We start from the raw sequence: 14,638 nt of genomic DNA, 5'->3' as shown, positions 1-14,638 counted from the left end.
ATGCAGAAACTTAGATTCACGGGCTTGGTACAATGAGTTTTTATCATAATCAATTTACAAATTTGCCGGGTGTATTAATTACTCATTAAATGACGACGTCGGAGAAAGTTATTGTATATGTTGTGCAATGACAGATGGTGAGATGACAGATGTGCGGATTACAACGATGGTGTTATCTGTGGATAGCTTATCTCTTCTCTCGATATGAGAGGTAGTTGTTGTAAGCTCGCCATTCGTGAACACTGGATTGTTCAGTTCGGGCGGGTGTCCGGCTCAGTTTGAATCTGTTTTCTCTCTGCTTAAGCGTTCCTTATTTCAGTTTGTAAGTTTGTCTGTTTGGTTGTATATATCATAACGATTCAGTTTATTATATTGAATTTAGCAACATGTCATCAGCAAGTGAGGTTGGATTTTGTAAGTCATCATTCTGGGTGAGTTTGTTGTTAGTGAATAGTCATAAAAATTGAGAAAGTAAATTTTGACCTAATATCTGTTTTACATTGTTATAATAAATGGAATAAGTTTGTAGCTTAAGTGCATTGAACATTCAAGCAGATTTATATTTTTATTCAAATCAGACGATCGTTTTGCTTTGGCATCAGAAGTTGACGATCAAATTCCATTTCACATTTAAGATAAAATGACTAAGTATGAATACGTAGAACGAATAAATGTGAATGCGTGACGGTATTTTAGGAACGTGGGTTATAGATTATTGCGCAATCGCGATTGACCGATGGTTTATTGAGATCCATGAATTAAATTTCACATCTCGTAAGATAAAACGTGACTATATTTAAGTAATGTGGGTTATGTAATAGACTGACCAGGATTACTTTTAGAAAAATCATACATATAACTTCTGTATAGATTCATGTGCAATCGCGATTGACCGATGGTTCATTAAGATCCATACATTAAATTTCACATAAAACGTGACTACATTTAAATAAATCACTGTTAGTTTTGCCATAGTTATTCATGTGACCTCTCCTTCAATTCTTTTACTTTTTATATAAATTGAGCGTTTATTGAGATCCATAAATTCAGTTAATTATCTTTGTTACGGTAGTTTTATGACATCTATGAGCACGAAGTGACACCAATTCTTTGGTCCGAATTTAAAAAAAGATATTTTTCAGTGTAGTAATAGTCAGTAGGTACCTTAGTGTTTTGCAACAGTGTGGTACACCTTAGAATTTGAATTGCGGAGAGTTTGCACATCATCTGTTTTTGTGCGTGCTATTAAAACTTATAGGCTTTAAAGGTATATTGTAGTGTACAATTTTGTAATTTCTCACACATAAACATTGAAGGAAAAATTATTTTACTGTAAAGAATAATTTGGATTTTAATAGAAAATATTAATTTTGGAATCCCTGAGTAAAAAGGGGGTTACGCAAAATTGTCCGTCCATATGTGTACGTGTACGTAAGCATCAGCCTTAAAAACAATCCAAGCACAAGAGTAATCTAGATGTTACATACCTTAGTATATCTTACCGTTATAACGTGAACGTATAGATTAATGATATTATACCGATATAGTATCGTTACTCTATGGTGAGAGCGTGCCACACAGCACACAACATTAATACTCATGTATGTAATGCCGTGACAAAATAGCTAAATAGGCTGCATGCGTAAACAATAGGTGCACGTCTAGAAACTCCTCTTCAAAGGTATAAAAGTTAAATTTCTATTTTTGGTACAATAAAAAAAAAACAGTCTCAGTATTCTTTCAGATAGTCTGATTTCAGTGGAATTTGGGAAGAAAGTTCACTCATAATATATTGAAAATATATTTAAATAGAGTTTTGACTTTAAGAGTCTTGTACAAAACTCTTGTAAGTTGTGGTCCTTACTATTGTAAAGCCATATTATTTTATTTAAAAGCATATATTAAAAGCGATTGGCGATTTTGATTACACTTTTCCATGTACAACATATTAAGTAGTAAAATGCCCTAAGCCACACCTGCAAAGGCTTTAAATTATTTAAATTTTATTTTGGAAAAATAAGTAAAACAACGGGGATTCAAATTACGCCCCGAATTTTTCCCCATCTTACAGATTATGCATTGAAGTGATAATGCTGCTTCTGAATGGTCGATTAATACGCTATCCGCAGATAGTATAATCAGTATTTTGATATTATTTTTTTTGTTTCAAGTTGCAGTAAGCTCTCATTAGTTGAGTTTTATAGACTTATCACATCGCCATCTCATACCCAGAGGCTGCCAATGTTTATCATTACTTAAACATAGAGATTCTACCAGTAAATTTCTGAAATGTTCACATATCCAGTAAAAGAATTATGGAAAAATTAAAGGAAGTAGAAGTATAGTTCGACAAAAAAACATTATTCAAGAAAAATACTGTAAAATACAAAGGCTGTTCTTAAGTAAATTAATAAATTAAATAACTGTTTAATTGTAAATTAAAAAGGTTTGTAGGGATTTGACTGGTTTCAAAAATTGTTAAGTTACTAATTAGTATCATAAATATATGCTTGTTTTATACGTTGTACAAATAATAAAAAACTAAGAATTAAAGTAACAGTACTCAATCGAAAACACAAGAGAAGAAAATGACAGTCCAATAAGGAGTAAATAAAACACAGGATGTAGTTTCGCCAAAGTCAGTCGCTCTGGTTGATTGAACTCCTGGACATCTTTTTCTGCTAGAAGTTGCTTCCTGGTGTAGTCCTCTCCAGTAAATTTACGCACCCAAAAGGCCCACAAACCGTGATCAAGAAATTGTTGAATGGTTCTAGTAAACAGTTTGTTGAATGAAAAGCGTTTCCTGAAGGAGAATGATGTGTACGCATACCTCGTAGATCCACGCATAACTCTGAAGTTCCCCAACAATTGCTTTTCATTACGCAAGTCGACATTTTGCAAAATGACCCAATCCCCCCATCGCTGGCTAAGAAACACCAGGTTATGGTTTTTATTGAGCTGTTCCTCAATTTGTTGCTGTTCTATATAGGTGTACCTATTTTCAAACTGTTGATGCCAGGTATTCTGAAACATATTGTAGTTCTATTGTTACAATTTAATATGAGTAATCAATATTTGTAATGCTTAATTCGAGATAAATAGTGGTATTCATTAACGTAAGTAAACAATAATTTATTGTCATCTGAATGTGTAAATATAACAAGCTTTGACTACGTAATATTCTATGAGAAGGTTTTTCATCCAATGCTAAAATCTATTGCTGCCTTGAAACATTATTATGAATACAATCTAACAGTAAACCAAAGAAACAAATTATTTATAGGCTAAATACATTACATAATAGTGCTACACATTTAATGCAACTCCGCTAATGATAACAAGATAAATTATGTTTAAGTTCTATTCATAAAATGATTAAAATGCAATTTTCAAATATGTTACGCAATAGTCCTCCGAACGTACAGATTTAACATGGTAACACTATCTAAGCACGTTGCAAATATACATATAACATAACATATGTTGCAATATACTATGCACTGCTTAGATTAATATTTTGTCACATAATTCTTAAATGGATGCAAGGTCTAGTATTTTGTAATATATGTGTGCACGGATTTAACAATTTTTCTTCATGGTTAATAAACTATTGTCTTTTACTTTAGTTAGATATGTTTGATATTATAATGTAAACATATACTTTTTGATACAATTTCTCAGTATTGTAATATTATATACATGTGAAGAGCATAATGTATCAAAGAAAAACATGTACAAATGCAATTATGAGGTTGAAATAGAATGCCAAGTTTGTGTCTTAACGCTTTGTCTAAACCACACGAACACTACGAATTAAGAAAAAGTTTAATTCTAGTAAAATTGGAGCTGTTGTGTAAGAATCGAGCAAAAGGCAGATTGCAAGAATGGTATGCTGTAAGACAACTCTATTTTAAGTTTACGTAGCACACAAATATAGGTACATAGATAATGGGCAATGTGGTTATAATGTTTGCATACGCTACAGTATCGGCTACATTCAAAATATAGATTAAAATTTATTTTGTTTTCAAATAATGCTTTTTACGAAATATTTTTATTGATACAACAAATCTTCAAGCAGTTTGACTCAGGAAAACTAGGAGCACATAACGAGCATTTATCAGTTTTTCTGCAGGCATGATTTTAAATGCAATTTTCACCACAATTCATGTCAATGTCAACAACTCTTTATACAATTGTCAAAATACAATAATTTATATTTTTTACAATTTAAGAAAATATATTTTAAAAGGTTATAACTATTTTGTTGATTTAAAACTCAACTTAAAATCGATTTCACCATCTTATTTAAAGGAGAAACGATGGATATAAGATTACCTTTACAATGATCTAGTAATGAACTTGAACCAAGATAAGGGAACGTAACAAAACCATGACCTCGGCAATGAGTTGACAATCTGATGACCTTTATTGAACGTCCGTGCAGATTAAAACAGATGGTGTATCGTTACCCTATGTCCGTAACTATTATGTTCGTATGTCTCTGTGTGTCTGTGTGGCGTAACGTGCAGCACAATGGAGCGGTATTATTTTTCATAACAACTATTTAACCATATACTACTTCAAGTAACAATCAACATGCAACCAACGCGTTGGCAAGCGACAGTGCCTTGTACAGTTTTGAAACTGGTATACAATAAAATCTACAATTGTATTTATCGAGTAACATTAGTTTGAGCAATAGTTAAAAACAATTCTTTTTGAGGAGGTAATAAGTCTCAGATGTCACAGAAAAAGGCTTTCTTTACTCTACGTTGGTACGCAAAGCTTAGCTTATATAAGTAAAATCGTAATAAAAATTGCTCAACTGTTTTTGACCTTACTTTATACCAATCGACCTAATATAGAACAAAACTTTATTGCTGCAAATAATTTCTTAGACCGAGTTCGTTTGTTGGTATAGTATTTTACTTTAAACATGTCCATGTTAATTATTATAATTATTTATTATTACATAATTAATATGGACATAATTACTTTGGAAATTAGATGCAGCAATGAAGTTTTGTGTGTGTACATATGAGTTGCACAATTTCGCACAAACACGTTCACACAGAGATGACGTCATAATAGGTACGTTGTGTCCGTTAAACGACGATAACGATAAAGCACCTGTATTAGTCTGCACGGACATACAGCGTAGGTCGACAGATTATCAACTCACTGTCGAGGTCAGGGTTTTATTATTTTCTCTTATCTTGGCTCAAGTTGTTTACTAGATAACTGTAAGTTTACAGGTGTATATATCTATCAGTCAGTTCACCTTTAAGTTAAGATGGTGGAATCGATTTTAAGTTGAGGTTTTAAGAAAAAAGTTATATACAATTTATTAAAAAAATATAGTCTTAAATCTTAAAACTGTAAAAATTAAATTATTGTATTTTGATTATGCTATGAAGGGTTGTAGACACTTAAAGAGTGTACGGGGGAGATAGCATAGTATTAAAATCAAGCCCGTAGAAAAATAGCTTAAGCTACATATTATATACGAGAGTCGTTTGAGAATTCCATGCAAAAATAAGAACGGCTTAATTTTGTATTAGACTTTTTTCATGTTTAACATAGTCTCTTTTTAAGCTTATAAACTTCGTCCATCGCTGTTCTAGCTTGTTGGTTTCTTCCGAATAATATGATTTCTCCAAGTCTGCAAAATAGCTATTTGTTTCTGCTATAACCTCCTCGTTTGAATGAGGTCTTCTTCCCGCAAGCCATTTCTTCATTTTAGAGAACAAATAATGGTCCGACAGAGCCAGGTCTGGAGAATAGGATGGATATGGAATGACTTGGAACCCTAATTACAATAGTTTTGCAACCGCAACTGCTGAAATATGAACTGGTGCATTGTCATGATGGAAAAGGACTTTTTTGTGGGACAGTCGTGGACGTTTTTGTTGCAACTCGGTTTTCAAACGATCCAATAACAATGAATAATACTCACCTATAATGGGTTTACTTTTTTGTAGATATTCGATGGAAATTATTCCTTGCGCATCCCAAAAGACGGTTGCCATAACCTTCCGCCGAAGGAAAGGTCTTTGCCTTTCTTGGTGCAGATTCCCATTTGGTAACCAATTGTTTAGATTGCTCTTTTGTCTCAGAAGTATAGTGATGTATCCATGTTTTATCAACAGTGACAAAACAGGTCCTCCAGCTTGTGCTGGAGCAGCTGATAACCGTGGTTACAACACCACACGTTGTCGTTTTTGGTTAACCGTGAGAAATCGCAACACCCATCTTGCGGATAGTTTCCTCAAATCCAAATATTGGTGCAAAATATTATTTACCTGCTCACTCGAGATGCCCAAGCACTAACAATCTCATGCACCTGCACTCTTCTATCATCCATCACTGTATTATAATGTTTTTAATGATTTCTGGAGTTGTGACCTCAACAGGGCGTACAGAACGTGGAGTGTCTTTTGTACTCAAAATGGCCAGTCCGAAAATGTTAAAATTACTTATAAACTGTTCTTATCGAAGGTTAACAGTCTCACCATAATATTTATCAAGCTTCTGTTTAATCTTCTCAGGCGTTTTGCCTTTCATGAAAGTAATGTTTAATCAACACACGAAATTCTTCTCCGTTCAATTCTGAAAAATCACTTGACTTCCTCAATTCTAACGAATGTCTACAGATACCGATCAGGCTGAAACTTGGTGTGCATTCTTCCAAAAGATGCTACCAACTGAAAATAACCCCATTATTACGCACCGGTAGCACACACACACACACACACACACACACACACACACACACACACACACACACACACACACACACACACACACACACACACACACACACACACACACAGTTGTCTGGCCAGCTGGCGTAGTGGAAGGTTGTTTTCCTTGTAGCTACTGCACTGTGTTTCGTTATGAGTGATAGCTGTATTATTTGTAGTGATCCAGTTCCATCTGATGATGAATTTGCACTTTGCTCCATCAATAAATGTAAGTTACACTTTGATTGTGCTGGCATATCAGAAAATACATGGGTTACTATGGGAACTGCTAGACAGAAAAGCTGGAAATGTTAAAGTTTGTAGAAGTAAAACCTGTGGGCTTCTGAAGCAATGAGTAAAATGCATGAGGAATTTTTGCAAAAAAATGCAAGAAACAATTAAGGAACAATTCAGTATCCACAGTGAAAAATTTAATGAAAAGATAAATGAACTTACTAAATCTGTTGAATTTGTTTCTGAGAAAATTCATGAATTTGAACAACACATTCTTTGTTTATGATAGTAGAGTAAAAAGATTTAGAAAAATCGAATGAATCTCTTATTGCTCAAAATCGGGAACTGCAAAATAAGTTTACATTGTTGCAAGAGCAGTTTGATGGTCTTGATCAGTATAATCGTAACCGAAACATTCAGATTGACGGTGTGCCTTATGATGACAGAGAGGCGGTTTCTAGTATTATCTCGAAAACTGGGTGATATTATCGGAGAACCTGTTAATCATGAGGTAGAATATTCAAGCGGCTCATCGGATTCCAACTCACAGAAAAAAACTGGAATAAAACCTATTGTCGTGCAGTTCTCGAGTAGGCAAAAGAGAGAGACAGTTTTTTGAAGAGCGCAAAGCAAAAGAAATTAAGTCCACCCAATTATATAAACTCAGCCCCTGACGCATATATCTATATAAATGAACACCTTACCCCACGCAACAAGGAGTTACTTTACAAGGCAAAGCAATTAAAGGAGAAAGGATTTAGGTACGTATGGCCCCAAAGATGGGGAAAAATTTTTGCCAGAAAAATCTGATTACCCCGAATCACAAAACTATTTGGATAAAATCTAATATTGAGCTGGAAAAAAATCCTAAAGACATTGGAGGGTTAAAATGACTGTTTTAAATATTTTTCTTAGTACAAATGTTTGTCTGTGTGTATGTCAAGTAATGTAAGTTTCAAGGGAACCAAGTTACATATTTTCCATTTAAACATTAGAAGTTTGAGGAAACATTATGATGAGTTTTGTGTATATTTATTAAATCAAGAAAAAAGCAATATGATATAATAATATTATCTGAAATATGGATTAAACATGGTGAAGAGGAACAATACCAACTACCAGGATATGACATGCTGGTTCAGCCAGACCAGACAACCAGGCTGGTGGCATTGCTGTGTACCTGACCTCTGGACTGCAACACTCTCTTATCAGTTGCTATTGCTTGCCCACTGCTGAAATTATTCACATTTCCTTCAAAGTTGAAAATGAAGATAAACTTTCTTACAAAATATCGCTATATGCTATTTATAGGTGTTGTAAATTTACCTACAATGCATTTAAAGTAGATTTTGAAAATATACTGCAGAATTCATGTGATCCAACCTTAATTATTGGAGACTTAAAACATATGTACAATAAAAAATATAGGGTCTGGAAAAAATTATTTAAGTTTAGTTTCTGCTTATGGATTTAAAAATTGTATTACCCTTCCGACAAGAATTTAGTAATAACTCTGTAAGCTGCCTTGATCATATTTTAATTAGAAATTCTAAGAACATACGTTTTGATTGTAGTGTTCTAAATCTGAATATAAGTGATTCATTTTGCTGTAACTGTTGAGTTATCTGCTCACACTAATATCCATAAGGAAGCCAATAATGATACTGTTCCGTATTATAGAATTGTTGATGAGGGAGTAATGCGCAGACAGCTATGCACGGCTGATTGGGAAACAGTTTATTCTACTGATGATGTAAACGAATGTGTAAAGAATTTTTATGGCATTTATAACTCTTGTCTTGAAAAATCATATAGATTGAAAAAGATAAACAGTAAAAATAGAAAGCGTAAACCGTGGGTAAACTAATGCATTAGTTTCACTAATAAATAGGAAGAACACATTGTTTAAAATGTTTTCTATGAATAGATTGGATCAGAATATTAAAGTAGAGTATACTAGTTTATCTAAGCTTGTAACAAAAAGAATCAGGGGGAGGCAAAAATAAATTATTATTCTTCCATCATAGAGAGAATATGGTGATAGTAAAAAGTACTGGTCTGTTGTAAGGGACATAATGAAAAAAAGAAAGCATGAAATGAAAAAAAAGTCAATGTTAACAATGTAATTTTGCCTGTTCATGAAAATGAGATTCTTATTAGCAATTATTTTAACAATTATTTTGTAAATATAGTGAATGATTTAAGATATGAGTCTTTTGGGTGTGACATGTTTATTGGAGAGTCATTTAGATAGTGTTGTTTACTTTGATAAGTTCACCATAGGTATTAACGATGTGCTTAGGATAGTCTCCAGTATGAAAATACAAAAAGTTCTGGTCTCGATGGTATAAATATTTTATCAATAAAGAATAATATTGATACATTTGCACCAAGTCCTTTCAACCATTTATGAAAAATCATTGAAAACAGGGTGTCTTTCCCACAAGCTTCAAGGACGCAGTTGTGGTGCCTGTTTTTAAGTCGGGTGATGATATGCTCGTCTCCTCATATCGGCCAATCTCCCTTATAAACACTATTGCTAAAATATTTGAGGTATTTATTAAGGAGGAAACTTTTAAAATATTTTTTAAACAAAAGCATTTTTTCACCACAGCAATATGGGTTTTTGCCAAATCGTGGTACTGATTTGGCAATTGAAGAACATATATGTGAAATAGCATCACTAGTTGATCGCAGTAGGTGTACTTTAGCTGTATATTTGGATTTTAAGAAAGCGTTTGACGTTGTAGATATTGATATATTATTAGACAAAATTAAGGGATATGGAATAGGTGGCCTTGCATATAAATTACTAGAATCCTTTTGCAAAAACAGAAGACAAACAGTCAAAATAAACAATACATATAGTGAGTTATTGCACATTAGGTACGGTGTTGCTCAAGGTGGGGTGGCAGGTCCGTTAATGTTTTTGATCTATATCAATGGATTTATTGAGTATTCCATTGAATTCGTCCATATTTGCCTATGCAGACGACACTGCTATTGTGTGTTCAGCTGTGAAACCGATATGCCCTTAAAGCTAAAATAAATAGAGATCTAGAGGTTATTTCAAATTGGTTAATATTAAACAGGCTTTTGATAAATAATTCAAAGTCTAAATGTATTTTGTTCACTGGTTCTTCATGCGATGTAGATAATCTCACGTTAGAATTTCAATTGGTCTGTCACAATCATCAATGCTTATATGAATGTACATGTGAAAATATTGGTTTTGTTGACTCAGTTAAGTATTTAGGCGTTTTTATTGATAGTAAGTTAAAGTGGAATAAAACATGTGGAGTACTTAGAATCAAAACTCAAAAAAATCAATTATGCTTTATATTATATAAGGAACTTTTTAAGGAAGGAGCATTTAAATTCCCTTTACAGATCTTGGTTCGAAAGTACAGCTCGTTATGGCATCATTCATTATGGGGGGACTTACCCTACAGTATTAAAATCAAATTGTAATGATACAAAGGTTTGCAATAAGAACTATACATTTTATTAAAAAATCAGAGAGTATGTCTTATTTATTTTCGAAGAATGATTATTCTTACAATTGATCAGTTGTATTTGTTGACTGGTTTGTTGCATACATATAAGTTTTTTGGCAAATATAGCTTGAAACAATTTAATGCTCCTACGCGAACTTCGCAAATTTATTACTATTTCAACGCCGAATTTCAGAAAAGAATTTTGTAGAAGACAGTTTTGTTTTGTTGGAAAAGAAAAATTTCAATAAGATTATTGTACACTTTGGTAACGACATTTTAAATGAGGGGAAACCTCGTTTTAAAATGAAAGTTAAGAGCGCAATTCTCAAAAACGAAATTAATATATAGTAATGGTATTAGTCTGCATCTCAGAAGCATAGCTTATATATTTTGTGTATTTTGTGTATTGAAAAAAATATCATAATTAGTAAATCGTTTTAAACTTTGTTTCGTATTAAAAATATATTTATTGAATTGTTAATTATATATGGTTTATTGTTGATATTTCTGTTAGAATTTATTGTATATTGTTGTTGATCTGTTAGTTGTTTTCTGTATATTATTGTTGGTTTGTATTTGTTTATTTATTGCAGATGTTTTTGTTAGATGTAGCTTTATAAAATTTATTTTTGATTTTTTTAATAGTAGTTTATTTATTTATTGTTGATATTTTTTGTGAAAATTGGTAGTTAAATAATTTGGCACGGAATTTACTGTTCAGATGCGTGTTCTGTTAAATATAGAAAAATGCATGTTGTTACTTGAAGTTAATAGTGTTGATATAATGATGAACTAATAATTGTTACAAGACTGGCTGATAACTAATAAAGTATGCTGTAATTAATTTTGTTTCGTATGTTAATAGTATTTCCGCACGAGCTCTGTGAGCTCTTGGAATGTTTAAAAAGTATTGTGAACTTTCTTGAAATAAAGCATTTGTCTACTGTCTACTGTCTACACACACACACACACACACACACACACACCACACACACACACACACACACACACACACACACACACACACACACACACACACACACACACACACACACACACACACACACACACACACACCACACACCACACACACACACACACACACACACGCACACACACACACACACACACACACACACACACACAACACACACACACACACACACACACACACACACACACACACACACACACACACACACACACACACACACACACACACACACACACACACACACACACACACACACACACACACACACACACACACAACACACACACACACACACACACACACACACACACACACACACACACACACACACACACACACACACACACACACACACACACACACACACACACACACACACACACACACACACACACACACACACACACACACACACACACACACACACACACACACACACACACACACACACACGCACACACACACACGCGCACACACACACACACACACACACACACACACACACACACACACACACACACACACACACACACACACACACACACATCACACACACACACACACACACACACACACACACACACACACACACACACACACACACACACACACACACCACACACACACACACACACACACACACACACACACACACACACACACACACACACACACACACACACACAGCCAACTGATTGTTTCTTAAGTATGTTTTAGTATAAAAATTATTCCGCGCGAGTTCAACAGAACTCATGGAATATGTATGTCTTTCTATATTACAAGAAAATAAACGTTTTTGAACTTGAACTTGAACTTGAACACACACACACACACACACACACACACACACAACAGTAAATAGTCTTATCTTCAGCCGTTTATCATTGGTAACGTTAACAAATTCTTCCAAATTTATAAAATAGGTTTGTACATATAACCAAATCAGTTTATATATGTTTTCTGTATTTATCCTCAATAAAATGAGGCCGTGTTCCATGTTTTGGCATCTACAATGCCACATAGCCAACAGGTTAGTATTTTATAATATATTAAATATACTTACAAATTACGTAATTTGATTTTGATTTCAAAAGCCACAAGTTCCTTCTTAACTTACGTGCAAGTCAAAGTAGAACTCAGAGAGAGTAGCTCGTCGGTTGTGGTAGTCAGGTTGTGTCCAGTAGTAACCACCCTCAACCAGCTGCTGTACAGAGTCCACCCTCCGAGTGTAGAGGGGGAGGGTAAGGCGGGTCACGATGGAGCTGGTCAGAGCCGTTGTGAACAGCAGTGTGAACAGGAACCAGCAAATAATGACCAGTCTCAGTTGGAATGTGGAGGCGTTCTGGTACGAGGTCGAGATTGTCAGTATCCCGAACATTATGAGAGCACTCCCGATCAGACCTGTTTGAAAAGGAAGAACCTTTCTTAAAAGTGAATTCTTCATTAAACAGGAACTGGAACATAATTGCCGGTTTTAGCTGGAATATGGAGGCGTCCTGGTTGGAGGTCATGATTATCAATATTTCGAACATTATGAAAACACTCCCAACCAAACCCTTTTTGAAAAGGAAGAAAACCTTACTCGAACGTAGATTTTTCAATGAAACCGTCTCTAACGTAACTTAAGTAACGTAATTCTACGTGACTTGTCTCCAACCGTCTGCAAACTTCGGTTATTCCGTTTAAAACATGAAAACTGCACTCTTTTGATATTAAAAATGTAATTGACGTTCTACCTGTTTAACCGAGAACTATATTTTCCACATCGCAAGGAACCTCATCTACGAAGGATGAACCATATGTAGCACTTTCTGTTTGCAAAATTATTTGCAATGAGAAAGTTTATACTTCATAAAAAGTTTAAGTCGTCTGAGGTTAATAGTAGGTGGAGTGGCTGTCAAAAGTGGTTTTAAACGTTAAAGTAACTGAACCAGGCCTTCTCTCAAATAAAATTACTGTGTTGAGGTTAATAAAATTACTGTTACAATACGCATAATCCTCTAACAAAGAATTTTAACGTCTCAGAGTGTTGAATTCAAAATAAGTATGGTTCATACACCGCATTTATTCAAAGATATCACAACTAGAGAACCCTAAACTGATCATGGAAATTTAAGTTAGAGCAAAGTAATCGTCTACAGAAAGCATTACCTACTTCGTTTACCTCTTTCACTTGTGGGAGTAAAGAGAATATGAAGGTATTAGAATTTTGGATTCCAATGCCCTTCCTTTGAATTATTTTCTCTCATATTGTTATGATTTTATTTCTGAATGCTACTAATCCTCTTTGTATCAAAGTTGAAATAGGAATACGACACCTGAGCCTGAAGCCCAATCTTGAGATTTATACGCACCAAATGTAAAACTTTTCTTATAAGAAACATCGTAGAGTCCTTTTATCATCTCTCCTCAATGGCCTTAAAATATAAGAAAAGGGAAAACTTCGAATATTTATAATATTCCAAACCTAAAACTTTACTTTTGTTCCAAATTTTACTCTAATTGCCCATTAGAGAAAGACTCATTTAGTGAATAAATCTTGTCAGCCTTAAATTTAAATTAACTCTGGGTTCTCTATTACCTTAGTCATCAACCTTAGAAAATACGTCAGCTTGCCTAACTCACTATCTTTTTGGGAATAGTACTACATGATATGTTTGGTATCATTAGTTGATTTTTTGGTAGAAGTAAACTGGGGCATATACTAAATAGTATATGTTGTATATGTTGATTGTTGTGGAGATATGTTGAAATAAATTGATATAATTTAAAACTTTACTCTAGTATTATTAATTTAAATAAAAATGTCAAGGAATACCATGCATTTTGTTACTTTTAAGAGAGTTTAGGCCAACTTACTAAACTAAGTTTTTCCAAAACTTTGTCATATTTATTTTTTGAGATGATAAGATTTTCATACAGATTTAGATTATTTTTTTAAACAAATATTCTTTTCGTACCTCACAATATCTCAAAAACAGGATATCTTTAACTCGACAAATCATTCTAGTACTTTTCGGAAGTTGGAATATTTAAAAGAAATTAAAGATTTTGAATCTTGTTGGAGACTACATATTTTACACTATGACAACCTTTGTATATTTTAGGATACAAATAAATCTGTTCAATTTGGCACGCCCCAGAGGTACGTATTGGAGAAATAAATT

At 33.6% G+C, this 14,638-nt stretch overlaps 2 protein-coding genes across 2 annotated transcripts in view; one reads left to right on the top strand and one right to left on the bottom strand.

Annotated features, from left to right (window-relative positions):
* Positions 1-227: 227 nt before the first annotated feature.
* The window catches only part of LOC124354263 (ATP-binding cassette sub-family C member 3-like), an 81,174-nt gene continuing 66,763 nt past the window's right edge, over positions 228-14,638 (top strand). Inside the window, exon 1 of the mRNA XM_046804591.1 lies at positions 228-431. Within this exon, the coding sequence (XP_046660547.1) occupies positions 387-431 (45 nt within the window). The 5' untranslated portion in view covers positions 228-386. The remainder of the gene's footprint in view (positions 432-14,638) is intronic.
* On the bottom strand, positions 2,341-12,948 carry LOC124354265. Its single transcript, XM_046804595.1, has 2 exons — positions 12,589-12,948; positions 2,341-3,024 (listed from the first exon to the last, which is right to left on the bottom strand). The coding sequence occupies exons 1-2, from the start codon at positions 12,913-12,915 to the stop codon at positions 2,542-2,544; spliced, it is 810 nt and encodes a 269-aa protein (XP_046660551.1). The 5' UTR covers positions 12,916-12,948; the 3' UTR covers positions 2,341-2,541.

Source organism: Homalodisca vitripennis, chromosome 2 (assembly GCF_021130785.1).
Source record: "Homalodisca vitripennis isolate AUS2020 chromosome 2, UT_GWSS_2.1, whole genome shotgun sequence".
In the NCBI taxonomy this organism is placed as follows: domain Eukaryota; kingdom Metazoa; phylum Arthropoda; class Insecta; order Hemiptera; family Cicadellidae; genus Homalodisca; species Homalodisca vitripennis.
Note: the sequence above shows the minus strand (reverse complement) of the source record. Positions and strands in the feature narration are given on the sequence as shown.

Coding starts and splice junctions, on each gene's coding strand:
- LOC124354265 (XM_046804595.1), bottom strand. CDS start 12,915: ATGAAGAATTCACTTTTAAGAAAGGTTCTTCCTTTTCAAACAGGTCTG. Junction 3,025..12,588: donor AGTTCTACTTTGACTTGCAC/GTAAGTTAAGAA, acceptor AATATGTTTCAG/AATACCTGGCATCAACAGTT.